At 34.1% G+C, this 26,277-nt stretch overlaps 2 protein-coding genes and 1 long non-coding RNA gene across 3 annotated transcripts; 2 read left to right on the top strand and 1 right to left on the bottom strand.

Moving 5' to 3' along the window:
• Positions 1-9: 9 nt before the first annotated feature.
• On the bottom strand, positions 10-2,468 carry ANNAT3 (annexin 3). The gene is made up of 6 exons (XM_018129382.2): positions 2,169-2,468; positions 1,906-2,051; positions 1,044-1,271; positions 716-931; positions 522-611; positions 10-383 (listed from the first exon to the last, which is right to left on the bottom strand). Exons 1-6 carry the CDS (start codon positions 2,317-2,319, stop codon positions 180-182), a joined length of 1,035 nt encoding a protein of 344 aa, XP_017984871.2. The 5' UTR covers positions 2,320-2,468; the 3' UTR covers positions 10-179.
• Positions 2,469-9,458: 6,990 nt separating this feature from the next.
• Positions 9,459-11,757, top strand: LOC18587362 (annexin D4). Its single transcript, XM_018128617.2, has 6 exons — positions 9,459-9,616; positions 9,809-9,981; positions 10,433-10,651; positions 10,843-11,067; positions 11,325-11,396; positions 11,495-11,757. Exons 1-6 carry the CDS (start codon positions 9,478-9,480, stop codon positions 11,675-11,677), a joined length of 1,011 nt encoding a protein of 336 aa, XP_017984106.2. The 5' UTR covers positions 9,459-9,477; the 3' UTR covers positions 11,678-11,757.
• Positions 11,758-11,913: 156 nt separating this feature from the next.
• On the top strand, positions 11,914-16,773 carry LOC18587361 (uncharacterized). The gene is made up of 5 exons (XR_016023219.1): positions 11,914-12,790; positions 14,066-14,258; positions 16,024-16,200; positions 16,333-16,428; positions 16,532-16,773. It is a non-coding gene; the product is annotated as an uncharacterized LOC18587361 (long non-coding RNA).
• The last annotated feature ends 9,504 nt before the right edge of the window (positions 16,774-26,277 follow it).

Here is a 26,277-nt window from a genome sequence, read left to right as displayed (position 1 = left end):
TAAAGCATATGAGTTTCAGTTTTTCTTTTGGATTGCAACTAGAAAGTGAAACGTTCAAGAGTAACAGTAGGGATCTAGACCGGAGCTCGGAAAGGTATATACCAATACAAACAATCCATTGTCACCAATTCATACTGAAGCAGATATAATTGACTAGTTATATACAACGACAGACAGAATCACATCTTTCCACCAAGTAAGGTCACCAAGAATTTTCTGTAATCTCCAGATGTATCCCCTATAACTGCATCATCAAGGTTGGACTTGTAAATGTTGAAATATTCTCCTCTTACTTTCATCATGTCGATTTCTGCTCTTGTTACAATGGCTCTTGTTAGTGAATCTTCATCTGTTCCCAGCCCAATGATGGAAGTTCCAACAACCTGTTGATGATTTGAACAGATGAGAATCCACCCGAAAAGGAGCAAGAAAGGAAGTAGTCTTACAGTAATCATGGATCAGAAATAGCATGGTTCTCATGGTTTTTATTGCTACTTGGCTGAAGAAAAGGATTCAATCACCTCAGCAAAGTGCTTCTCTGGGGAATCTATGCACAAAATAACCATTCTCAACAGTGATTCCAAATCACCCTTCCCGGATTTCATGATGTCCTGCCAAAAGAAGATCTCCTCAGTGAAACGAAACCGAAAAAGTCGAAAAGGAAAAGGGAAATGATATATGTAGACTGCATAATAGTTATATATGTTAGCAGAACCTTGTCGATGGGATTTCCATATTTTTTCCTGTAGCATTCAAATGTTGTCCTGAGTTGATGGAAATTTCTTGTAGAGAGTATATACACAACATCATCATGAGCCAACTCTTTGGTTTTGATGGCCTCATGTAACCTATCTGCCTCTAAATTTGCTACATCCATGTCCACCACCAGTTCTTTGTCATACCTGTAGGATGTAACTAGGCCTAACAAAACCTGTGCATCACCAAAATTTCCAAGTCAACTCGATGGCTTGCAACCTATTAAAACTCATGTATATGAAGGCGCGGTCAATTACTTTTAGTCTATCTATTCTGAGTGTACTCACCTTTTTGAGGGGCATAGATACTGAAGCTGCAATAGCTTCTTCGAGTGAACAGTCGAAGAGAGAGCAATAGGCTTGCCTTACTGCTACAAGATGCTGAGGGGAAGATGCACATGACATCTCAACTATGATTTCTAGCTGTTTGACACCCTTCTTCTTTGACTTCAATGCTCCATTTGCCAGTCTTGCATCCCTCTCAGAAGGATCATATGTCCAAAGAATGACAGCTGTCTGTTAAACATCAGAAATGTTTATTATACCATAGGAATTCACAATGATGTGAACATTTGTTTTTAGAAATCAAATGCTTCCTTCAAATCATTGGAGCAGTTCAACAAGTTTGAGAATCATTCCAAGACTAAAACCAAGCCTCTTAACAAAGTACTGTATCTTAACATTTGAAACTCTAAATGAATTTGAACTCCTAATGTTCTGGAATAACCCAGAAAAATTCTTTTGTTGCAATGATTTCCTTCCCCCAGTGAATCAGAAAACAAAGAGAACCTTAATTTGAGACATACTTGATTTAAGGAAGTACAAGCTGGAAGAAACCAGAAGCCTAAAAGTATGAATATGATTTAGGGGAATGCATTCTTCTATTGGTATAGATTCATATGATTTGGTTCCTCCTGTTGGTAACAACCTAGATCAGAGTTATAACCTGGTTTAAAATGTTTTTGGTACTGTTAAACTTTAAAACTTCACAGCAATGAGTTCTCAAGATTCTGAATCTTTTAAGGATTTACTGCAGAAGTTTCAAGAGACAACCATTGGAACTTTGATGGGAATTTCACATTCTTAATTCAGTCAACTAAACAGGAAACTTGTAATGAAATAAAATGGGGAGTAGAGAAAGAGAACATACTCTGAAATCACCAGAAAGTTCAGAATTGAGAGCATCAATAAGACTTTCATTGTACAGCTGCTGATAAGTTTCTCTAATTTGCTTCCTCTGACTTGCATCTCTGTGTCCTAATATCATAATTATCTCATCCTCATCTGTTCCCAGTCCTGTAAACAATTTCCCAATAACATCAATAACAACAATTCAGTTATAAAAGGATCATAACAATTATCTCAATAAACATGAATTAAAGGAAAAAAAAGAAGTGGAGATAGAGAGGAGACCTTGAAAAGCTTTCTTGAGTTTCTCAGAGTCTTCTTCTGGAGAAGGAATGACATCTAGTACTTTAAGTGAACCCATTCCTCCAATCTTAAAACTAGATGCAGGGCTATGGGTTTTTGATTTACTTGTGAAAAGTTTCTTAAAACTCTTCATCTTGTTTCACTGGAGTTTCTCTCAGTTTCTTTTTCTTCCGTTTCTGCTGTATTCCCTCCTGATAGTTTGCTGAATATCAGGACCTGTAATCCCTATTTTTGTTAAGACTTTGATACCCTTTGATTTAAGTGAAAAAAGAAAAGGAAAGATAATGAAATTAAAGCCATTTATTAATAAAAGTTTGCAAAATGAGAAAAAGTTAAAAAGGCCCTTTGGTTCTGACATATTTTTCTAAACCACCATTCAGTTTTGCAATTTATATTTGGTACCATGGAGTATTCATATTTGCTTCAATTACTCATCATTGAATGCAAACATTTAATTATTCAGTAACATATCAGTTTCACTGAGGTAATTATTAGCTTTTTAGGAAGCTTTCAGTGAAAGCAAATTGACCTTAGTTCTCTATCTCATCAACATGTTAGCAAAACCATGCTTAACAACCCAAAATTCTGCATGTGTTGATTTCTTTGCCTTTGGTTGCTTTCATTCAAAGTGTCATTGTGACTTGAAAAAGCTAATAATTCTGGATGACAGGAACGTGATGTTCAGTTTGTGGTGTTACTTTTAAAAACCCTTTTCTGTCTTATCCTTCTCTGCTGCTGGTAGGTCTGATGTCTCTCTCTGACTTTACATGTTTTGCATGTGATATTTAGATTGGTAGGTATGAAATGCTTAATAATGTCACATTGTTCAATTAAAAACTGGTTCCATATCCATATTCTTCCAAGCTTGTTTCTGATATTTCGGCTTGACACGGTTTCATATTTGATTGAATCAAAATTGGATGAGATTTCATTTTTTTCATGACTGCAAAAGTTTGTTCTGGCATGTGACAGTTCCCTGAGGACCCCCCTTAAGCAGAAATGAAATAATTTAGTAGGAGGTTATCCATTCCCCGCAATTCAGAAAAATAAACTGTCATCTTGAAAAATAGAAAACATTCATACGTACGTGTGTACATGTTATAGATCCACATAAAAAAATATATTTATTAAGTAAAAGAAGATATATAACTCAAAATTCAATTCATCATATACTGATACGAGAATCGCAATTTTCTATCCTATCTGCTTGTGTAGCGTCCTCGTTACATTAATTCTTTAACCTACAAAAGAAAGGGACTCATAAAAGAAATTAGTTTGGTAGGAGAAAGAGACTTGGAAATAAATAAATGAAGAAGATTTTCAAAGCTGATCTAAAAGATAAGAGAGGGACAAACAACAAAGGGCAAAGTGTTGGGATTCCTTAAGAATAACGTGCTCCCGATAATCTGCTTAATTACAAAATAAATGTGAAAATCTTAGCTGTCTATGGTTCTTCCCAGCAGCAAAGTTACTCAAAAATAATTAATTAAAGGAAATAAGATTAGACCCTTTATTCTCCTCTGTTTTTTCAAAGTGACACAATTCAAAAAAAGAGGAATTGGAATTCCAGCTGCTGCTTCTAGGCAAAGTATATGCTTAACAAAAAAAAAAAAAATTAATAAAGAAAAGGGAATGCATTGGCCAGAGCAGAAGATTACATAAGAAATAAGCAAAAGAAATGTGAATATGTGTTGTACATCCTTAAAAAAGAATTGGAGATTGAAACAAAGCAATATAATTTTTTTTGGTTTCTCATAAAATTTAAGTTTGTAAGATCACATAAAATTAAATATATATATATATATATATATATATATATATATATATATATATCCTAACGTGTGATTGAATAATAAATATATGTGTCTTTATTTAACAAATTTTGGAAAAGAACCGATAATCTTAAAGTAGAGATATTTTGTCTATTTCATATATATATATATTACCTATAATATACTTTTGTTAGCTCAAAAGCTAATTTTTGATAAAGCAGTAATTATTATTTTATTTAAAGAATAGAGCTGCATGTTTCATGTGACTATAATATAAGGCTCGAAATGCTTTACAAGTCAAACCGTTTACCTCTCATTTAATTTTTTTAATCAAAATTTTAAATTCCATCGTAGCTGTATAAAATCAAAATTTTATGTTGAATTAGATGTTAAATTTTTAATTATCTTATATCTCTTCTTATGTAATCTTACATATTACTGTCATTTTATTGAGTAATTTTTGTAAATCTATTTTTTAATGAAATTTCATATGCTTTTTCATGGGATGGTTATATTTTGCATGTGATCTTAGATGATGGGTTGGTTTAACATGCCATGGTATTTATAAACAGCTTTACCTCCTTCCAAATTAGTTAAACAATAATGTAAAGGAAAAGAAAAAAGCTTGGAAAAAAATAAAAATTAAATTAATAATTCAGTAACATATCAGTTTCACTGAGGTAATTACCAACTTTTTAGAAAGCTTTTGGTGAAAGCAAATTGACCTTAGTGCTCTATCTCATCAACATGTTAGCAGAACCGTGCTTAACAACCCAAAATTCTGCATGTGTTGATTTCTTTGCCTTGGGTTGCTTTCATTCAAAGTGTCATTATGACTTGAAAAAGCTAACAATTCTGGATGACCTGAATAAGATGTTCAGTTTGTGGTGTTACTTTTAAAACCCCTTTTCTGTCTTATCCTTCTCTGCTGTTGGTAGGTCTGATGTCTCTCTCTGACTTTACATTTTTTTGCATGTGATATTTAGATTGGTAGGTATGAAACGCTTAATAATGTCACATTGTTCAATTAAAAACTGGTTCCATATCCATATTCTTCCAAGCTTGTTTCTGATATTTCGGCTTGACACATTTTCATATTTGATTGAATCAAAATTGGATGAGATTTCATTTTTTCATGACTGCAAAACTTTGTTCTGGCGTGTGACAGCTCCCTGAGGACCACCCCCCCCTCCCTAAGCAGAAATGAAATAATTTACTCGCAGGTTATCCTTTCCCCACAATTCAGAAAAATAAAGTGAAAATATCGAAAAACTGTCACCTTGAAAATTAAAAAACATTCGTACACATACGTGTGCATGTGTCACAATTCCACATCAAAAAAATATATCTATTAAGTGAAAGAAGATTTTTACTTATAAATTTAACATCCTATTCATTTTTTATTGATATAAAATTTATGATATTTTATCTCATCCATTTATACAGTGTCCTCGTTGCATCAATACTTTAACCTATAGAAGAAAGGACTCATAAAAGAAATTAGTTTGGTAGGAGAAAGAGACTTGAAAATAAATAAATGAAGAAGATCTCCAAAGCTGATCTAACAGATAAGAGAAGGACAAACAACAAAGGGCCAAGTGTTGGGATTCCTTAAGAATAACGTGCTCCCAATAATCTGCTTAATTAAAATATAAATGTGAAAATCTTAGCTGTCTATGGTTCTTCCCAGCAGGAAAGTTAGTCAAAAATAATTACTTAAAGGAAGTAAGATTGGACCCTTTATTCCCCACTGTGTTTTCAAAGTGACACAATTCGAAAAGAGGAATTGCAATGCTAGCTGCTGCTTCTAGGCAAAGTATATGCTTAACAAAAAAAAAAAAAAAAAAAATTAATAAAGAAAAGGGAATGCATTGGCAAAAACAGAAGATTACATAAGAAATAAGCAAAAGAATTGTGAATAAGTGTTGTACATCCTTAAAAAAGAATTGGAGATTGAAAAAAAGCAATATTTTTTTTTTGGTTTCTCATAAAATTTAAGTTTGTAAGACCATATAAAATTTAATATATATATATAAACTTCCATCTGAACATGTGATTGAATAATAAATATATGTATCTTTATTCAATAAATTTTAGAAAAGAACCGACAACCTTAGAGTAGAGATATTTTGTCCATATCATATATATATATATTACCTATAATATACTTTTGTTAGTTCAACAGCTAAGTTTTGATAAAGCATTAATTATTATTTTATTTAAAGAATAGAGCTGCATGTTACATGTGACTATAATATATAAGGCTCGAAATGCTTTGCAAGTCAAACCGTTTACCTCTCATTTAATTTTTTTAATCAAAATTTTAAATTCCATCGTAGCTGTATAAAATCAAAATTTTATGTTGAATTAGATGTTAAATTTCTAATTATCTAATATCTCTTCTTATGTAATCTTACATATTACTGTCATTTTATCGAGTAATTTTTGTAAATCTATTTTTGAATGAAATTTCATATGCTTTTTCATGGGATGGTTATATTTTGCATGTGATCTTAGATGATGGGTTGGTTTAACATGCCATGGTATTTATAAACAGCTTTACCTCCTTCCAAATTAGTTAAACAATAATGTAAAAGAAAGGCAAAAAGCTTGGAAAAAAATAAAAATTAAATTAAAGTTCTTGTAAATTACAAAGACTAAAAGACTAAAGGCCCCAGTGTTGGAATTGCTTGGCAAGGATTGATGTGCTTTCGACCTGTATAATTATTGAAAAATGTACTGCAAACCTTAGCTGTCTTTGGTTCTTTCCCAGCTGGATTTTTATATATTCTAACAATTATGCATGGTTCTATATCTGAAAAACCAGAGAATTGAGAATGGCCCTCAATTCCAAAGGGTGGATTAATTCCAGTCTGCTGCTTATTAGCAAAGTATATTCTTGACAATAGGGTGGGGAAACCATAAAGCAATTGCCAATAGCTATCAAAAGAATTTTGCCAGCATATGGGGTATTTTTTTAGGTCATAAATTGAAATTGACACTAATTACATGAATGTGAATCGAGTCTGTTATTAACATTGTGTATCTGCAGACTCACTGTGGTAATATATAAAATATATAACTCTGCAATATCATAAAATAATGTACTTGTAAGAGTGCTTTTGATAAATTTACGAGAAAAGAGAAAATTATTTTTTTTTGTGTGATTCAAAATTTTCATGCAAAAAAATTATAAAAAATTATCAGTAAAACCTTTAAATATCTTTACTGTTTTTTTTTTCTTAAATATCTATGTCTTATCAAAATTTAGACATGATTATGATAGTATCTTTAATAGATTCTGTCAGTGATCTTACTCATTTGTTTTGTTACATGAAAAGCACGAGTTAACACCTTCTGGGGCCATCCTCAACAATGAGTACGACTCTTGTCTGCTGAGCATATCCTTTTCTCATTGTCTGTCTTTGTGTTTTTGCATGCAATGTTTTAGAAGACAATTTAAGTATATGGACTATGGAGTGCCTGACAGTCTAATCAAACTGTTCTTATCAGATTGCAAGTGTGACATTAAAGTGTTTGCAAGTTGGTTATGGTGCTCAATGATCCTTGTCTATCTAATTGATCATGGGGAATCAAGTAATGGCTTGAAATCCATAGATATAAAGAATAACTGCATAACATATATGGTTAAATGTTTGAATGGTTATTTAAAAAATTCGATGCGTGAAACATCGAGTGTTAATAAATAATTAATGAAGTTAGCAAAATGTACATTATTTTGTTAAGGTGAGGAATTCGAGTTCAACTCTTGATACTACTTCATTTCCTAGCTACTAGTACATATATAATTTTTTTTTATAAAAAAAATCTTAGTATTTGAGAGGACAATATGTGAAAATCATAGCTGTCAATGCTTCTTCTTGGGTCCTATCTAGCTGGACTGTGATCAATACATAACTCCACCTCAACCACTATAAAGAAGCAAGAATAGACCCCTATGGGTCCTATGATGTTCATTGAGAGTGACTCAATCAAAAAGACAGAATAAAAGAGAGAGTGAGTTCTACTCTTTCATCAGCATAGTTTCAGAAAGACACTTGTTTTGCAAGCTCAACAAGATGGTGTTTTTTTTTTTTTTTTTATAATTGGGGAGGAGGATTCGAATCCTGTTTTTTAGGTAGGAGATTATGCATCAACTAATAAGCCAAATGCTCGAGTGCTCGGCAAGATGATGTTTCATTTTATTTCTTATATTTTTTATTAAACATGTATTATTAGTAATACTAGGGACATGATCCTATTTGATAGATGCATCTGAATATTTGATTCAATCATCAATGTATATATTCCTTACTCAGAAGATTTAGGTCCAAATCCGACTCTTTTTTTCCAAATCTTAAAAAAAAACTACTTTGAATTTAATTTCTAATTTAAGTTCACAATCATAAAATTTGACACACAATAAAAAAACAATTGTATAGTATTGTTGATTTTTTGATTTAAAGATGGTTTATGGAAGATAAGTACACCAAATATTAAATTAAACACGTTTAACTCGTTTATTTATTTTTTAACTTTTAAATTATATAACAGCATCCCCCACAATCATCAATCATGATTAAAAGTCCCAAACTAAAACTCAGATTGTCCCATATTCAATGTTTACTATATATACTATATTTTTGTTTTTTTTTTAAATTGAAGCAGTTGATAAGTTGGTGCTTAGCTGTATGAGTGACAAATCTTCTATCATATATTTGACATTATCTTCTTCTTTTATAATAGGATGTCATTATCAATTTTATCCAGTCAACATCTTACTCATAAATAATTTTGTCAAAAAGCATATAATACATATAATAGCATGAGTGTTGGTAAAACTTTTGATTGACGAAATTAGCCATATTTATTTACTATATTTTTAAATTAACATTTTAATTAATTTTAAGTAAATTATTAATTAATAATAGAATTTATCTCTTAGATGTAAAGGAAAAAATTGAGTTTAATTTTTCGATTTTCATCTTTTCCAAAATTATAATTCAAAAATATATGTTAAGCGATGTTATACCACATCAATTAAGTCTTGAGTTGTCCATATTCATTGATTCTTTCGCCTATTATTAATTGATTTTTGTTTGAATACTTAACAATATCATAATCCTTTAAAAAAGCCATATTTTTCTTCTTTATAATTTTAAAATGTGCTGAGATGATGCATAATGAGGGTTAGGCCAACAACTTTAGATCATGTTTCGGCCATTTTAACCTTTGTATGAGGAGTCTATAATATGATTGCCTGCGGGGTAAATCTCCAAAATCAAATATTAAGTGGGTAAAACAATAAAATTGAATAAAAAAGTGGGCTCAAGTACTATACGCCAAAAATGTATGGACCATAAACTCAAAAAAAAAAAAAAAAAGAAAAGGAAAGAATTAATTGTTGCCTTTTAACGTTAACCACTTTTTAAGGGTCCAAGCGTTAGCCAAACCATTATTTTGTCTATTTTTCGTCATTATTATTGCAGTTTTTCCCCAAAAATAATTTTAATACAAGAATGACATATGTAACCTTCCAGGATGATATAAATATATTTCTCCTTTGTTGCATAACTCATACACTAAAATTTTCCACACTGCACTACAGGGACCACCAAAGAATGGCTGATCTTGAAGCTCTTATCAAAGCTTTCTCAGGTTTTCCTTCATCTTCTCCAATTTTCCATCATTTTCTTCTTAATTAAAATGTTTTCCTCTCAACTTGTTATTGAAAAGAGCAAGAACAACAGCTCTGTACATTGTTGCGGGCATTGTTTGATATATTGAAGCTAGCAAGTTAATTCTTTGTTTATGAATTCATCAATGATCATTACCTTCCTTTATTTTCAGGGATTGGAGTGGATGAGAATTCATTAATCTCTATATTGGCAAATTCAAACCATGAACATAAGAAATCCCTCAGGAAAGGATACTCCAAGTTCTTCATTGAGGATGAAAATGGATTTGAGCGATTGCATCAATCTACCATTAAAAATCTCAAACTTGAATTCAAGCGATTTAGGGTATGTGACATATATGATGCATATGTAGTTTTGTACATCAAAATTTTTAGTTTAAAATTAACAAGAGTGAGTACTCCGATCCTCGTATTATCTTCATTCTTTTTCGGATAAATGAAAACACGAAAAGTGAGAAAAGAAGCATCATCAATACATAGATGCAAGCTTAAGTTTAAATAGCTTTGTAGATAGTAAAAATCTACATGAATGACCTAGTAATAGGGCAAGAGAGATTTTTGGGATAGTAAGTGTAAAAGCAGTTTTGTTGATAAAACAAAAAGTAAAACAAAATCTACATCTTAATACTATCAAAAGTAGGTTCAATAATTGATATTGCTTCTTTTCCAGGCTGTTTTTCTTTGTTTTTGATATTGGAAAAAAAGATAAAGTCAATTAGAATTATAGTTTCAAGATATTGATAAGGTTCTTTTGGGGTTTGCCTTGTGGTTGTTAGGATGCTGTGGTGCTTTCACTCCTGCATCCTTGGGAAAGAGATGCTCGTTTGATTGAAAAGGCAATGAAAAAGGGCCCAAGACACTATAGTGTCATTGTAGAGATAGCATGTACCAGATCATCAAATGAATTATTGGGTGCAAGGAAGGCTTATCATTCCCTGTTTGACCACTCCATCGAGGAAGATCTCGCTTCCCACATTAAAGGTAGTGAGCGTAAGGTGAGTATACCAAAGATCTCATGACGTTGGGTCAAATTCACATGAAAAATTATACTATTCCCACCAGAAAATGAAGACACTGTTGATGCCCATTAAATTTTTGGGCCTTCCAACCCAATAATAATGTCCAACATGTGCCTTCAATAAATGCACAAAGATCTCATGATGTTGGGTTCTATTCCTTGAAACAGCTCTTGGTGGCACTTGTGAGTGCTTACAGGTACGAGGGACCAAAGGTTAATGACGATGTTGCAAAATCTGAAGCTGAAATCCTTTCCAATGCAATCAAGAATGCTGATAAAAGGAAACCTATTGAGGACGAGGACGCAATCATGATCCTTTCCACAAGGAGCAAACCACATCTTCAGGCAGTATATGAACACTACAACAAAATTTGCGGCAAGACCATCACTGAGGTATAGCCAACACAATTTATCATTCCACAGCTAGAGACTAATGTACTATATATGCTGCTCGGGCTTTTCTTTGAAATACCCATATCTGATACAGTGACATACGGATATGGAGATCTAACTCTACAAATATAACGAAAAATTTAAAATTAATTGAACTCATTCATATTGGATACTTAACCGTATTTGATAACTCCAGAGTCCAACATATACGTACGTATATATACCTTTGACTCACTCGTGCTTAATTATTTGATTAGGACCTTGAAGCTGAGGGAATTTTAAAAGATACAGTAGAATGCTTGTGTACCCCTGCAACATATTTCACCAGGGTAAGATTATGGTGGAATTTTATTTTTTATTATTTATGATTATTATGATTTCCTAATTAATTTTTAATCTAATCGTTTGTTCATCTCTTTCCTTTCAGGTTCTGGATGCAGCTCTCACTGTGGATGCGGATGAGGAATCAAAAAAAGCACTGACTCGAGTAATCGTAACCCAAAAAGAGTTGAGGGAGAAGGAGGGTTATGTTCCGAACAAAATTCAAGGGATTCTTACAGGATCCTACAAGGATTTCATTCTTGGCTTAGTAGCAAGAGGTGAAAATTAAACAAGTGGCCTTTGTGCTTGTATAAGAGTTGAATTTATAAGTTTAGTATTATATCTATCTGGTTTTCCTTCACAAGAAAACTTTGATTGCATTCTAGGAGAGAAAATACTCCACACAACCCCTCACAAAATCCTCCCATGCACCTTTCTTCCGATTCTAGAAAACAATATTCTTCTTTATTTATTACAATCAACGAAATCTTTATATTTTTATTTTGAAAAATAATAAGTAAATGGATATACATGTTTATTTTTGTTTTAAAAAATTCGATTAACTCGATTCGATCCGATCCATAAACACCTTTAATATAATTATTATTTAAATGTTCTGAATGAAAATTGTGAATGCCATTTTAGATATTTATTAAGAAATGAATATAAGTGGGAAAACTTTGACATACAATCACATGGAGAGGAGAGGAGAGGATCACATAATGCCTCATATCCTTAAACTTGGTCTAACGCAATAAAACAATTGAAGGTACAGCAAAGCATTAAATTAAGATACTAATTAATTGATGGAGCAAATGATCAATTTGTTTCGTGTGCAAGATACACTGAATTCCAAATAACATCTCTACTCAAATTAGAGATGTTCATAGCTGATGCTTACGCTGGTGAGCTGTGCTTTGATATTCTTTTCTATGTTGTGTTGCCTAGCTCTAGGGGTTTTTGAGGACTCTTCTTGTAGTACGTTCTAGGAGAGAGCACCAGTTGGCTACAACCGTGCAACTGACCGCAACCAACGTCAGTGGTCACAGTCGACTCGGTTATTCGGTGTTGGTTTTGAGTGCTTCACAGTTCGGTCACTATACACACTTCCTCCCCACCCGAGCCGACCAAAAAATCGAGGGGGACGGGTGAAATTTCATTTAACCTCTTTAATCCCCTTTTGTCTTCTTAACTTCTTTTCCTTTCCCCGATTTTTGTATTCACTCATCAAATCAGCCCCCTTTTTTCCCTTTGAAACCCTAAAAACCATCTGGCTTCTTCCTTGGTCCTCATCAATTGCCATCGCCGATCCCTTGCTGTCATTGCCATCCTCCTCGCCAGTCGCCAGTTGTCTCTTGCAGTTGCTGACTTGCTGTCATCTTCCCTTTGTTCAAGCCTCAAGGTATATTCAATGTTGAAGAATTGAGTAGTTGACAGATTCAGATTTTTGTATTTTCATGGGTTTTGTGATTTGTGGGGCTTTTATTGTGATTTTTGTTTTTGTGTATGTGGATTGTAAACATTGATGACTGAACAATGAAAGCTAGTCTTCCCTAGTCTCCCGGTTGTGCTCTAGCCTCCAGCAGTCCAGCTTATTTAGAGAAAATTGAATTAGAGAAAATTAATTCTTGTCTCATGTCTATTACAACATGAATTAGAGAAAATTGAACCTGATTTTTAGTTATTGAGTTTATTTTCTTTATTAAATATTTTTTACATTAATATTTACAACATGAATTAGAGAAAATTGAACCTGATTTTTAGTTATTCAGTTTATATTCTTTATTAAATATTTTTTACATTAATGCTTACAACATGAATTAGAGAAAATTGAACCTGATTTTTAGATAATGAAATATACATTTTTTAATTTCTTTATGTAAAGAAATATAACGTTAGAATTTAGAAATTAATTTGGATTTTATATTATTATTCCTTTATAAACTCTTTATCTAACTATTATTTTTTTATTTTATTAATTAGATCATAAATAATAAAAATTTTTATTCATGTCTAAGTCTCTATATAATTCATAACATACTATCATTGGCCAAATTGATGCTTGCATTGATTTTTTTTTTCTCCAAGAAAATTCGTTTTATTTGCAAGTTCCTAATAAACTTCATCAATAAATCATAGAAATGTTTAGGTGATGACAAATAAATTCATGTCACACCCTCATTAAGTTAAGTTTTATGTGTCCAAAAATTAACTTGTGTATAAAAGGCAATTTTTTTGCTAATTAATATGACCCAAAAATTACATGTTCAACCTCTTATAATAGAAAGGAGACATGAGTCATATGAAGGGCACATCAATCAAAGAACAAATTGAAGATATTAACCCAAAAACAAAAAAGGGATATCAACCAATATATTAATTTTTCTATTTTTCATATTCATAAATCAAAATTAATTTAGAAAATGTCTCAGGATTTAAATCATTCATATTACGCTCCATTAAAGTATGACAAATTAGAAAATGACGTGGTTTGGGTTAGAACTTAGAAAGACAGTTTTAATCTTCATGATTAATACTTACAATATTAATATTAATAATGAAATTGACCTCTTTTCAATATGTTTTTTCTTTTTTTTTTGTTTATGCATAATACTATTATTCTTCTTCACTTTGGCATACCAAATTTACTTATATGATGATTATTTTTTTTTTTTAGATATCAAATGAAATTGAGGAGAATATAAATTTGGCAACCAATGACTCAACATCTACACCTCAAGTTCATGCAAATGCTACTGAAGGCAATGCAAGAAGTGAAGTAGTAAGCTCTAAACCGCAGAAGCAAAAGGAACCATCAAAGATGTCATCGCTTGTGTGGGATCACTTCACAAAATTTGTTGATAACAAAGGTAATCATAAGGCTGCATGTAGTCATTGTGATAAGGTTTTATGGGCTGATGTAAAAAAAAAATGGAACATCTTCTTCAAATAATCATGTTAAGGTTTGTTCGAAGTTGAAAATACTCCGTGTTAGTGAGGAGAGTAATCAAATGGAATTAGTTTTTTCATCTGGAGGAGATGGGTCTTTGGGTAGTTGGAAGCTTGATCAGGATGCAATTAGGAAGAGTTTAGTTAAGATGATCATTATAGATGAGCTGCCTTTTAAATTTGTGGAAGCAAAAAGGTATAGGAAACACATGAAAGAAGCATGTCTTAGATTTCGTATACCCTCACGATGGATCGTTGCTAGGGATTGTTATAAGGTTTATGTTGATGAAAAAACTCATATGAGAAAATTTTGTAGATCATGTCTTGGTAGAATATGTCTCACCACAAACATATGGACTTCAGTACAAAAAATTAATTATTTGTGTCTGACTGCTCATTTTATTGATAACGATTGAAAGTTGCAAAAAAAGGATTTTCGACTTTTGTCTCATTACGAGTCACAAAGGTCAGGCTATTGGAAAGGCAATTGATAAATGCTTGGTTGATTGGGGGATTCAAAAGATTTTTTCTATTACTGTTGATAATGCTAATTCCAATGATGTTGCAATAGGACATTTGAAGAAAAATTTAATATTGCTGGACTAGTTTATTAAGAGGTAAATTTTTTCATATGAGATGTGTTGCACATATTGTTAATCTTATTGTGACTGATGGGTTAAAGGATATCACTGACTCAATTGCTCATGTTAGATCAGTAGTGAGATATATTAAACAATCTTTTTCTAGATTAGCCAAGTTTAAAGAGTATGCTACTAGTGCAAGAGTGGATAGGAAATGCTTATTGACTTTGGATGTGTGCACCGAATGGAATTCTACTTTTTTTATGTTAGATACAACTGTGAAATTTGAAAGGGCTTTTGCATCATTTGAGTATTGTGATAGTAGTTACAGAAATGACTAGTGAGGAATGGAGATGGGGTGTCTGATGATAATGATTGGATAACTATTAAGAGGATTTTTCTTTTCTTAAAAGAGTTTTATGATATGACTGTGAATATTTCAAGTACATCTTATGTCACTTTTAATTTTCTTCTTGATTCTATTTCTGATGTGTATGGCACTTTGATTGAATGGCAACAAAGTGATGATGTTGATTTGAAGTCTATGGCAATGAGAATGAAAGCTAAATATGACAAGTATTGGAGAAATGTGGAAAAAATGAATTTGGTGTTATACATTGCCTCGATTCTTAATCCAAGAAAAAAACTTGCTTATGTTGAATTTACTTTGCAAGATATGTATTCTCTCAAACAAGCTTTGTTGATGTTTTCTTTGACGAGAAAAACAATGGATGAGGTGTTTCAATGTTATAAGATTATGTTGCAACCCCAACCTCAATCTCATGCTAGTGAAAGTGGTCAAAAGTCTCAAATGTTAATGAGACAAGTCATCAGTGGTGAAGGTGGGCATGGTAGTGCTATTGTTTCGAGTGGCAAGGACCCAATAACTACTAAGAAAAGATTGGGTGCTTTTAAAAAGCATCGGTTAAATAGTGGCTTAGAAGAACAGAAATCGAAATTGGTTAAAATTTATCGGAGCCATTGGATGATGATGCTAGCGAGGATACTGACTTTGATGTTCTCATGTGGTGAAAACTCAATTAGTGTAGGTTTCCTATACTTGCTGCTATTGCTCATGATGTATTGGTGGTTCCCATATCAACAGTTGCTTCAGAATCCGCTTTTAGTACTGATGGATGTGTGCTTGATGCATATAGGAGTTCTTTGACTCCTAAGATCATGCAAACACTTATTTGTGGTCAAGATTGGCTATATGGAAACACACGTGGTGATCCGGAGCAGCTTGAGGATGATTTGGACGAGCTTGATAAACTTGATTTAGGTAATTATTTCTTTGTTTCTTTCGTTTTTTGTTTAATTTATCATAATATAGTATCATTTTTTTCTCAATTAATTTGTTTGTTTCTTTAGTTCTTGTTTAAAGATTTTACCATATTTGTTATTTTATTTTTAGATTTAACAAAGATTACGTTAGAGCACATATGTGAGATTGAGGCTGGGTCTGACTCTGAGTAATGTGATATTCCTATTGACTATTTTCACATTTCAGGTAATATTATCCATAAGTGTTATGCATATTTACATTTATAATTTATTTAGATTATCTTAACATAATCATTTATACTAATTATTTTATATTTTAATATTTTTAGAAACATGTTTTGGAAAATCGCTATATTGGAGTTGGAGGTCCGAGGTCCATCAAATCTATGTTTTGAATTTAGTAATTTATGTTGTTTCACTTTTGGTTATATAACTTCTAATTTTTATGCATTTGCAGTATGTACAATTTATTAATTTATGTTATACTTCTCGGATTTAGATTAATTGCATTGCATAAATTACAAAATTGCATTGCATATTATGTACAATTTATGAAAATCTTTTTCCATTATCTTTTCCATTTTATTTAATATTCTCGTTATCCAATTTAATATATGGTATTTATTACTTCTCTAAAAAAATAAGTAATTGATTTGACATTCTTGTAAATAAATAATATGATGTTTATTGATTTTATTAAAAAAATTATATAGTGTTTAATTATATAAATAAAAATGAATCATATGGTTTGATTTCAATTATAAAAATGAAAATTTAAGCTCAAATTTAAACAACATAAATTTAAGCCCAAACTCAATACAAATTTTTTCATGATTTTAACATTTTTGGGCCATTTAAGCCTAAGCTCAAGTCAACCCTAAACCACCCTCCAACCAACCAAAATCGACTTAAACTTAGGTTAGTTTCGGTTGATCGATTTTTTTTTTTATGACCGATCAATTTTGGTCGATCATAAAGAAAAATTGGTTTCAACGGTTTTAATTTCTTCCAAAAGTGAAATCGACCGATGCTCACTCTTAGTACGTTTTGGATGTTGGTCCTCTAGTGAATGATTACATACAAAATCTTACAACATAAGGGCTATGCAAATAGAATCAACTCTATACAAAAGCAGCAAAGGGGCTGCAGCTCCTCTCCTGTGCAAAAAGCATCTCTTCCAGAATCGAAAGAAAGCACAACATAGAGTAAAGGAAGCAACTTTCAACCACTTATAGTAGTCAAAGGGGGGACTTCCCAACTCCTGTCAAGCGACACAATTAGAAAGGCTGCTGGCCTATCAAAGATGACCAGCTGTATTACATAGAATCTAGCACTACGAACAAAACCATAAATTACATAAAATTATAGAATTCAAAGCTATACCAGTCAAAGATTGCTTTTACGTAGTAATTGTTAGTCATATTAATAAATAGTAATTGTTATAAATGTTTTTAAATTAAATAAAAATCTAAAAAATTATATTAAAAAATAAGAACTTATGTCTTAGATTTTATTTATTAAAATTTTTTATTAGAATTTTTGTATCCATATATGTAAATCGAAAGTAGAGAAGCTTTATCCCTTAGCATTATAATATTGTTGGCAAGAATATATAGATATAGATATAGACATAGATCATTTGATGTATTAAATTAAAATTCATTAATGTCAGATTCACGAACCATAATGATGTTAAAATATCTAATTTTATCACACTATATATTACCCTAAATTTAATCAATCATGCATGCATATGTATGTATCTGATTGAGATTTTGCATAAAAAATTGCTGAAAATCTTGGCCAACTTATTAGCAATCTTTCGTCCCAAATTGTTGTCCCATTAATTCTTTCCTTATCTTATGATATATTTACAAAAATAAAAAATGGATAAACATGAATGTTTTCACATGCAAACGCGACTCGATCCTCTGACAAATTTAGTACTTGGGTATGGTTAAGGATTTCAACATATGGAATGACAAAGGTGGCTTGCCAGCTACAATTACAAGTTCATATCTCACTGGCATGTAAGAGTACAGAGCCATCACATTTTAGGAAAGAGAAAATTGTGAGAAAAATACCTCATGATAAGGTGATTTCAAAAATAACCACTCATATAAAGTTATCTATTTTTAGCCAAAATGAAGCATGAGTAGACCAAAATGCCCTTAAAAATATTGTTTCAAATAAATGCTCAGTTGTTTGAGCTCGGTCATCTTTCTCTCTCAACTTTCTAAACTGTCTCAACTCTGCCAACTCTCTGTTGAACACCATCGCTGTCAGCTCTTTCAGATCTCTGAACTGTATGAGCTTTGTCAACTCTCTGTTGAGTACCATTGTCATCAGACTGTGGTCTATCTCTCGGCATTTGGCCATATTGTCGTAAATTAACAAACCCTATAGCAGAGATGACATCAAGGTACCTGTTATTGGGTTTATTGCTGCAACACATTTAAATTTCTAAAACATTTGGTGTAAATTAGAATATGGATTAGAAACATTGCCCAGAGTTGTTACACGCCATGCATCTATAACATGTGTTAACGTTATTTTAGCGTGTCACGACGTTGGTTATATGCATGGCGTGTTACAATATTTTACATTATATGTATGGCGTGTTACAACATTTTACGTTATATGCATGGTGTGTTACAACATTTTACGTTATATGCATGGCTTGTTACAACATTTTACGTTATATGCATGGCGTGTTACAATATTTTACGTTATATGTATGGCGTGTTACAACATTTTACGTTATATGCATGGTGTGTTACAACATTTTACGTTATATGCATGGCTTGTTACAACATTTTACGTTATATGCATGGCGTGTTACAACATTGTACGTTATATGCATTGCGTGTTACCACATTTTACGTTATATGCATGGCGTGTAACAACATGACTGACAAATTTTTGAATACGGCATGTGTTGTGTAAAATGATTGACAATTTTTTTTTACAAAATTTCAGTGGGGTTCCAATTGTGCTACTTGTGATAAGACACGGTGGTCAGTGGGTGGATGGCATTTACAAGGGTGGTGAGTCACGAATGTGGGGGGTTAGGAGTGATTTGTTATTTGCGGGCTTGATGCAACTAGTTGAAGATGCTGTTGGGGTAAACTCAGAAATTAACGAGATTGAGTTACATGCATTGATCAGTACACCCGAAGAGCTATCACGGTCAATTATCAAGGACGATGAGGATGTTGCATTCATTCAGCTGAAATAGAGGAATGTTCTGGCTGTGTATGTCAGCATTAAGGGATGCGAAACAAATGTTATGTCACATGAAGAAGTTGAGCAACATGGTAATCAGCTCAATCAAAATGAGATTTACAATGCTTCTCATATACCACAGCATTCGGTCCGTAACCCAAAATAATGGCAATTGAGGTATGCACAAGAGTTTGTGCAGCCCGATAGACAAATGACATTCACAGAACAGTTGGCTGCACAATTTCGATCAGGATGTGCATCAAGCCAATTGCTTGCTTCTGTCCAACAAATGCAACGATCGGGTGAAACTGTAGAGTGTGTAATGCCATTGTCAAATGAGAATACGACACCTGAGGACAACAATGTGAGGTTGGAGGGTGACATTGAGACGTTGGAGGATAATACCGCATTTGATGAGGGAAATGAGGATTTGTTCGTTGCCGGTGAAGATAGATTTGATGACAATTCAGATGATGGGCTTTAACAATGGCATGATGACAGTTTAGACGATGATTGGCTTTATAACAGTGACATTCCAATTTGCAATAATGTTGAAGGTGAAACGGAACCTGTTGGAGGTATTAATGTAGGAGATGTTTAGTGTGATGATCCCATATATAATAACCCATCACTGGTGAGAACGGGATTTGTTGCCTTGATACATTGCTCGATGACAATTATCAGGAAAGGGAAAATGCAGGGATATCTCGTACGTGGCTAATTACAAGTGCAGAAAGGTTCTCCTTCTAAACAATTGCCACTGAGGAGTTGACATGTGTCAATGATCGTTTATACAAAGGAAGAATGTTTTCGTCGAAGGTCGAGTTGAAACGAGCTTTGAACATGTTAGTTATAAAAGAGAAGTTTGCGATAAGAGTAAAAAGGCCATGTAAAGGTCGTTATGAGGTTGGTTGCAAGGACAAAGCATGCAAGTTCAGTGTGCGTGCAACGAAGTTACTTGACAGAGGAGAATATTGGCAAGTTCGAACGTTCCACAAAGTGTACACTTGTATTGTTGATGGTTTGCAAGGGCGATTTTCAACTACAAGTGCGAAGATAATTGGTGAACTTATGTTACACAAGTTTCGGGCTAATGGAGTAGCATTGAGACCTAAGGATAAAATTTGTGAGATGAGGGTTTAGTGGGGATTGGAATGCTTATATGGTAAGGCTTGGCAAGTGAAGGAGTATGCAGAGAGGCTTGTTTTCGGTCTTTTGGAGGAGTTATTTCAACTACTACCCTCATAGTTTTATATGTTGAAACAAGAAAATCTTGGCATAGTGACTACAGTGGCAACTGATGAGATAGAAAGATTCAAATATTGTTTCTGGTCATACGGGGCTTGTATTTGGGGGTTTGGGGATGTAATGCGTCCTACGGTTGTAATTGATGTGACAAATCTGAAAGGCAGGCTCAAAGGTGTTTTGTTTGTCATTGTATGAAAAGATGCGAACGAGTGCGTATATCCAGTTGCGTTTGGCATCAGCCATGTTGAGGACGAAGACTTGTGGATGTGGTTTCTTAGCAAGTTACGTGATACGGTTGGTTGTCTTGAAACACTATGTTCATTTTTGATTAGTATCTCGGCATTAAAAAAGCTATCCAAAATGCATACCCAGAAGCGCCCCATGGTTTATGCGGTTACCACTTGAAAAAAAACTTTAAAAACAAGTTCAAGCGCAACGTCTATGATTTTCACCCTTGCTTGAGATTGCTATAAGGTTTCCGATTTCAACAAACATATGAACCAGCTCAAGCAGATTCACGCGGAAGCTCACACTGACCTTATGAGAGTAGGGCTTGAGAGATGGGCACGTGCATGTTCATCGGCAAGGTGATACCAAATGATGACATCCAACATTGCAAAATGTGTTAACTCATACTTTAAGCATGCAAGACAAATGCTAATCACTGTTTTGATCGAGTTCATTGAGGACATGTTCCAGCGTTGGTTCCATGACCAGTACGAGGAGGCCGTCGAGGTGACCACGCCCCTCAGCCCTTGGGTTGCCAGGCAGTTGAGCAAACGGTTCAATGATGCACATCGTTTGGTAGTTAAGCCTATCAATCGAGTGGAGTTCGAAGTTAAAGACGAGAAAATGGACAGACTTGTAAACCTTTCCAGGAATACGTGTTCATGTTGTGAGTTCCAAACAGATTTACTGCCATGCAGCAATAAGGTCAGAATATCTTTATTTTTTATTTGAACCCTAATTAACATAGCATTTACATTGTGCTTGAAGATTGAGTTTATTGTATTTTTCAATAAATGCAAACGTGAAGCCATTGAATTCTGTGTTGACTACTACAAGACAACCGTTTTGGTGGAGGGTTATTTGGGATCCATTCGCCCGGTAGGGCATCCTAGTGAATGGGACATGCCCCTTAATGTGAAACAAATTGTCGTTTTACCACCACCATGGCGAGGCCAAGCGAGAAGACCTAGGAGGAGAAGGATTCCATTAATTGGTGAAGGCAGTCGAGCACGCAGATGTTTGTAATGCAAGAGGTACAGCCATAATAGACAGAATTGCCCATCACCATTTGCAATTCCATCCACAAATCCAGCACCATCTCTAAGTCAATCGATGCCTCCACGAGTGCGCCAATCGAAAACATTTTCAAGTTGCAGACAAACCGATCACACAAGAAACAATTGTCCAATACGAAAGACAATGTCTGAAAACGTAGGGTGTGTTATGGATGAAGACAGCCTGTCGGCCTAACTAAATGTGTAACCCATGTGCAATACCTTTGTCACAATTTGCTCTTGCAGTATCTTACATTCATTCATATTTGGATTTTGTGTTTGTTAGTTTCCGCTTGTAGATGAGTCTTTATTTTTTTTATTAATTTTGTAGATATATTATTTGATTATCCAATTAATATATCAATTTCTTATAAATTGTCACAAAATCCCTGGCAATATGGGAAAATCTTGCAGAATAGATTTGTCTACAAAAAAATCTTTCAACAAACTCATCACATAATTCGAATGAATAAAAAACAAAAAGACATGTCATGTCTTTCACAAGAATTGCACAGAAGACGCATAATACTTTTCTAATCGCATGAGAAAGTAGAACAAGAAAAAAGAACTCAGCCTTGTTTCTGATCCAGATATTGATTGAAGTAACATCCAATTAGCATCATTATCTTAAACAATCCAAAATGTATAATAATGCTTGTACTGTTTAAAGTTTGTCTGTTCCTTTTCCTTTCTCTATGAAAAGGGGAAGTCTATGTAATATTGAGGTAGGAAGACCCCTTTCAACTAAATAAAGAATAATATGTTCATAACAATGTCTTTTTAAACTTTCTTCCTTCTTCTCTAATATTCTCAAGAATGAAATAAGAATAGATATGTAAAGAGTTTAGTCCTGAGTATGCTCTGCACTTGCCACTTCAATTGGATCCTGTGCATAAGAAATAAGAATGTTCTTAGACTTATCAACACCATTTTGACACGCTGACTTGTTGTAGTCTTTTGAGGTGACACGGTAGGGCCCAAATTGTGGTGACATGCTAAGTGAATGCAGACTTATGGCGTGACACGCTGACTTGTTGCAGTATTGTGGGGTGACACGACATGGGCCAACTGTGGTGACATGCTGAGTGAATGTAGACTTATGGCGTGACATGTTAACTAGTTGCAGTATTATAGGGTGATGTGGCATGGGCTAATTGTGTGGCACTTTGAGTGAATGCAGACTTATGGCGTGACACGCTGACTTGTTGCAGTATTGTGGGGTGACACGGCATGGGCCAATTGTGGTGACATGCTGAGTGAATGCATACTTATGACGTGACACGCTGACTTGTTGCTGTCTTGCGGGGTGACACGACACGGGCCAATTGTGGTGACACGTTGAGTGAATGCAGACTTATGACGTGACACGCTGACTTGTTGCAGTCTTATGGGGTGACATGGCACGGGCCAATTGTGGTGACATGTTGAGTGAATGCAGACTTATGACGTGACACGCTGACTTGTTGTAGTCTTATGGGGTGACACGGCACGGGCCAATTGTGGTGACATGCTGAGTGAATGCAGACTTATGGTGTGACACGCTGACTTGTTGTAGTCTTATGGGGTGACACGACATGGGCCAATTGTGGTGACACTCTGAGTGCATGCAGACTTCTAGCGTGACATGTTAACTTGTTGCAATCTTGTGGGGTGACATGGCACGGGCCAATTGTAGTGAGACGTTGAGTGAATGTAGACTTATGGCATGACATGCTGACTTGTTGCAGTTTTGTGGGGTGACACGACAAGGGCCAATTGTTGTACTTTGTTTTTTTAGGGAGGCTTTTGATGATATATTTGCAAGTTTAATTTTGGTAATGTACTTTACAATCTTGAAATGCATCAAAGTATTCTCTTTTTTGGATTTTTAGCTTTTCACTTTTGAGCTTGATTTTATGTTTAATTGATAAAGAATAAGTAATGGGAAAGTAATGTATAAAATGTATGAATATTAAAATTAATAAAATTAATTGTATATATAAAAAAAATGATGTACATACAAGGGTAGATATGTTCCGGGTTTGCTCTCACAACTGTTGAAAAAAATTTCTAGAGCGTATTGACGACGCATATTTGCAATCATATTTTGTTTAACTCTGATATTTTTCGATTGCAAAATATTGTCAATGTACCATATCATGAACATATCGCAGCTAAGATTATCGTTCTGTTGATGCACCTTAGCTTTTGGCAAATGGATTTCCAATGGCATCGACGTCAAATCCCATGTCTTTTGGCATATTTTGTTGAAATAACTAGCTTGGTGGCAGATGATTGACATAATAGTCGTAAATAGTGTCATCTGAGCCGCATGTACTCTGTTATCCTTAGCATACGAAGTTCTTGTGGAGTCCACCACTTTAATCATCCACCTCACCAAGTCGATCTTCGTTACCACCCAATGGTCGCCTACATTGCAAGGTGCGAGGATGAAATCGTCATCTTTTCATTTTTTGTCGTATGTCGACCTCTCACCCTCCATGTACCCCCATAACTCATCCAAAATTTCCATCGTGGACCGGGCATCTTCAGTTGGAAATGTGGTGTGTAGCAGATGGATGGTGTCCTGTGAACTATTGCATCCTTTAGCTTGCACTTAATGCAATAAAAAACTTAGTATTTTTAGAATTGGAAAATTTTCAGATAAACTTACGAAGAATATCGTGTCAACCACGCATGCACGAGTAGTGTACAGGTTTGACTTCAACCCTCTCATCTACTTACAGAGTACACTGAGCCATGCGTTTATATGCTCACTACTCATTTCTTCTTTGGGATCCTCTAATGTTGCGAAAAATTTAGTACCTTGATCCACTAAGATCTTGACGTCACGCATGCATATGTAATAGAATGAATTTCAAAAGCCTTGTGGATTAATGTTTCATTAAAAAACAATATTTGCAATGTTATTTATGAGCTTACTTTACACACTCGTCTTTCTTGAAAGCTTCATATGCTTGCACCATTACAACCTTCATATCCCGACGGCTCACTCAAGGGTCGACGTACGACTTGACATGTATTTGCTCACCAGTTTAACCCGTGCCTGCTTGTTGGGTATGAAATTGATGCTGCATGATGATGACATCAGACTTTGTTGACAACAACTGTGTCCCGCTGGCTTCAGGAATGCTCTGAAAAAGATGGTCCCCTTCAGCCTGAAGTGATGCAAGGTTCCCATCCCCTCATGCTGCTACCTCGACTACTGTATAAGACTCAAGAATATGCTCTCCTTTAACCACGAGTGACTGAAGGTACCCTTCCCCTTTTGAAGATGCATCGATAATCGAATCAACCTTAGGAACATGGACTCCTTTAGCCACGAGAGAGTGAAGGTCCCCCTCATTTCCCGCAGATGCATAGATAACCAAATCAGCTTGAGGAACATGGACTCCTTCAGCATTATCTGATTGAAGGGTCACATCCCCTGCCACAGCATCATCTCCATCACGGCCAACAACATTATCGTAAATGTGAACAGCAGCTTCATCATGCTACCCATCATCAGCATCATCGTCGTCCTCACCAACATCATGAGATGAAGGATCGCCCTATAAAACGAGACAAATGGGAAAATCCATTAGCTCATAAAATACCACAAATCATAAATCAAGAACAAAAAATAGAACTACACCTACTAAACATAAACGACCAATATATGAGCGAAGATAGAATATTGTACTCGTGATTTCAAGCCTTCTAAAATACTAGCAACGACATGGTCCTCAAACGTCTGCATGGCTAGAGTCAATGACTAAATTGAAGCTTTTAGCTCCGACATGTCTTTTTTATGTTAGTGCATGATCCGTCGTAGCTGGCGTTTTGTGACTACTCCGTCATTGACTCTTGTCGAATGGGTCAACTGCAATAACAAATATTATTGTGTTATTCAATAATCATATAAGGAATTGTTGAACATTAACCGTTACAACTTTAAAATCCATATTGGCAGCTCGTTACCATTGTGTGGTTGAGTAAGCCCGATTGATGGTTAAGGAGCTGTCGTTGTCTCCCTTAACTGCAATGACAAAAATTACTGTATTACTCGATAAACATATGCGAAAATGTTAAACACAAATCGTTACAACCGATCTTACGGATGGCTCATTAACAGTATGCGTCTGAAGAGAACCTATCGGTGGTTGAGGAGCTGTCGTCGCATGGTCTAACTGTAAACATAGATATGTTATTCGATAATCACATATGGAATTGTTGAACACAAACCATTAAAATCGTCCTTATCGGCTGTTCACTGCCATTGCCATGGTTGTCCCCTTCCTCCATCAACTCAAGGCTTGACAACTCATCCACTAAAGTAG

This window comes from Theobroma cacao, chromosome 10 (assembly GCF_053813885.1).
Source record: "Theobroma cacao isolate CCN51 chromosome 10, ASM5381388v1, whole genome shotgun sequence".
Taxonomy (NCBI): domain Eukaryota; kingdom Viridiplantae; phylum Streptophyta; class Magnoliopsida; order Malvales; family Malvaceae; genus Theobroma; species Theobroma cacao.
This window is presented reverse-complemented; position numbering and strand designations above follow the sequence as displayed.

Excerpts from the sequence above, each read along its gene's own strand:
- ANNAT3 (XM_018129382.2), bottom strand. The coding sequence starts at position 2,319 with ATGAAGAGTTTTAAGAAACTTTTCACAAGTAAATCAAAAACCCATAGC. Across the intron at positions 2,052-2,168 it reads ACTCAAGAAAGCTTTTCAAG|GACTGGGAACAGATGAGGAT; the intron begins GTCTCCTCTCTA and ends AATTGTTTACAG. Across the intron at positions 612-715 it reads ATGGAAATCCCATCGACAAG|GACATCATGAAATCCGGGAA; the intron begins GTTCTGCTAACA and ends TTCTTTTGGCAG.
- LOC18587362 (XM_018128617.2), top strand. The coding sequence starts at position 9,478 with ATGACATATGTAACCTTCCAGGATGATATAAATATATTTCTCCTTTGT. Across the intron at positions 9,982-10,432 it reads TTGAATTCAAGCGATTTAGG|GATGCTGTGGTGCTTTCACT; the intron begins GTATGTGACATA and ends TGTGGTTGTTAG. Across the intron at positions 11,397-11,494 it reads CTGCAACATATTTCACCAGG|GTTCTGGATGCAGCTCTCAC; the intron begins GTAAGATTATGG and ends CTTTCCTTTCAG.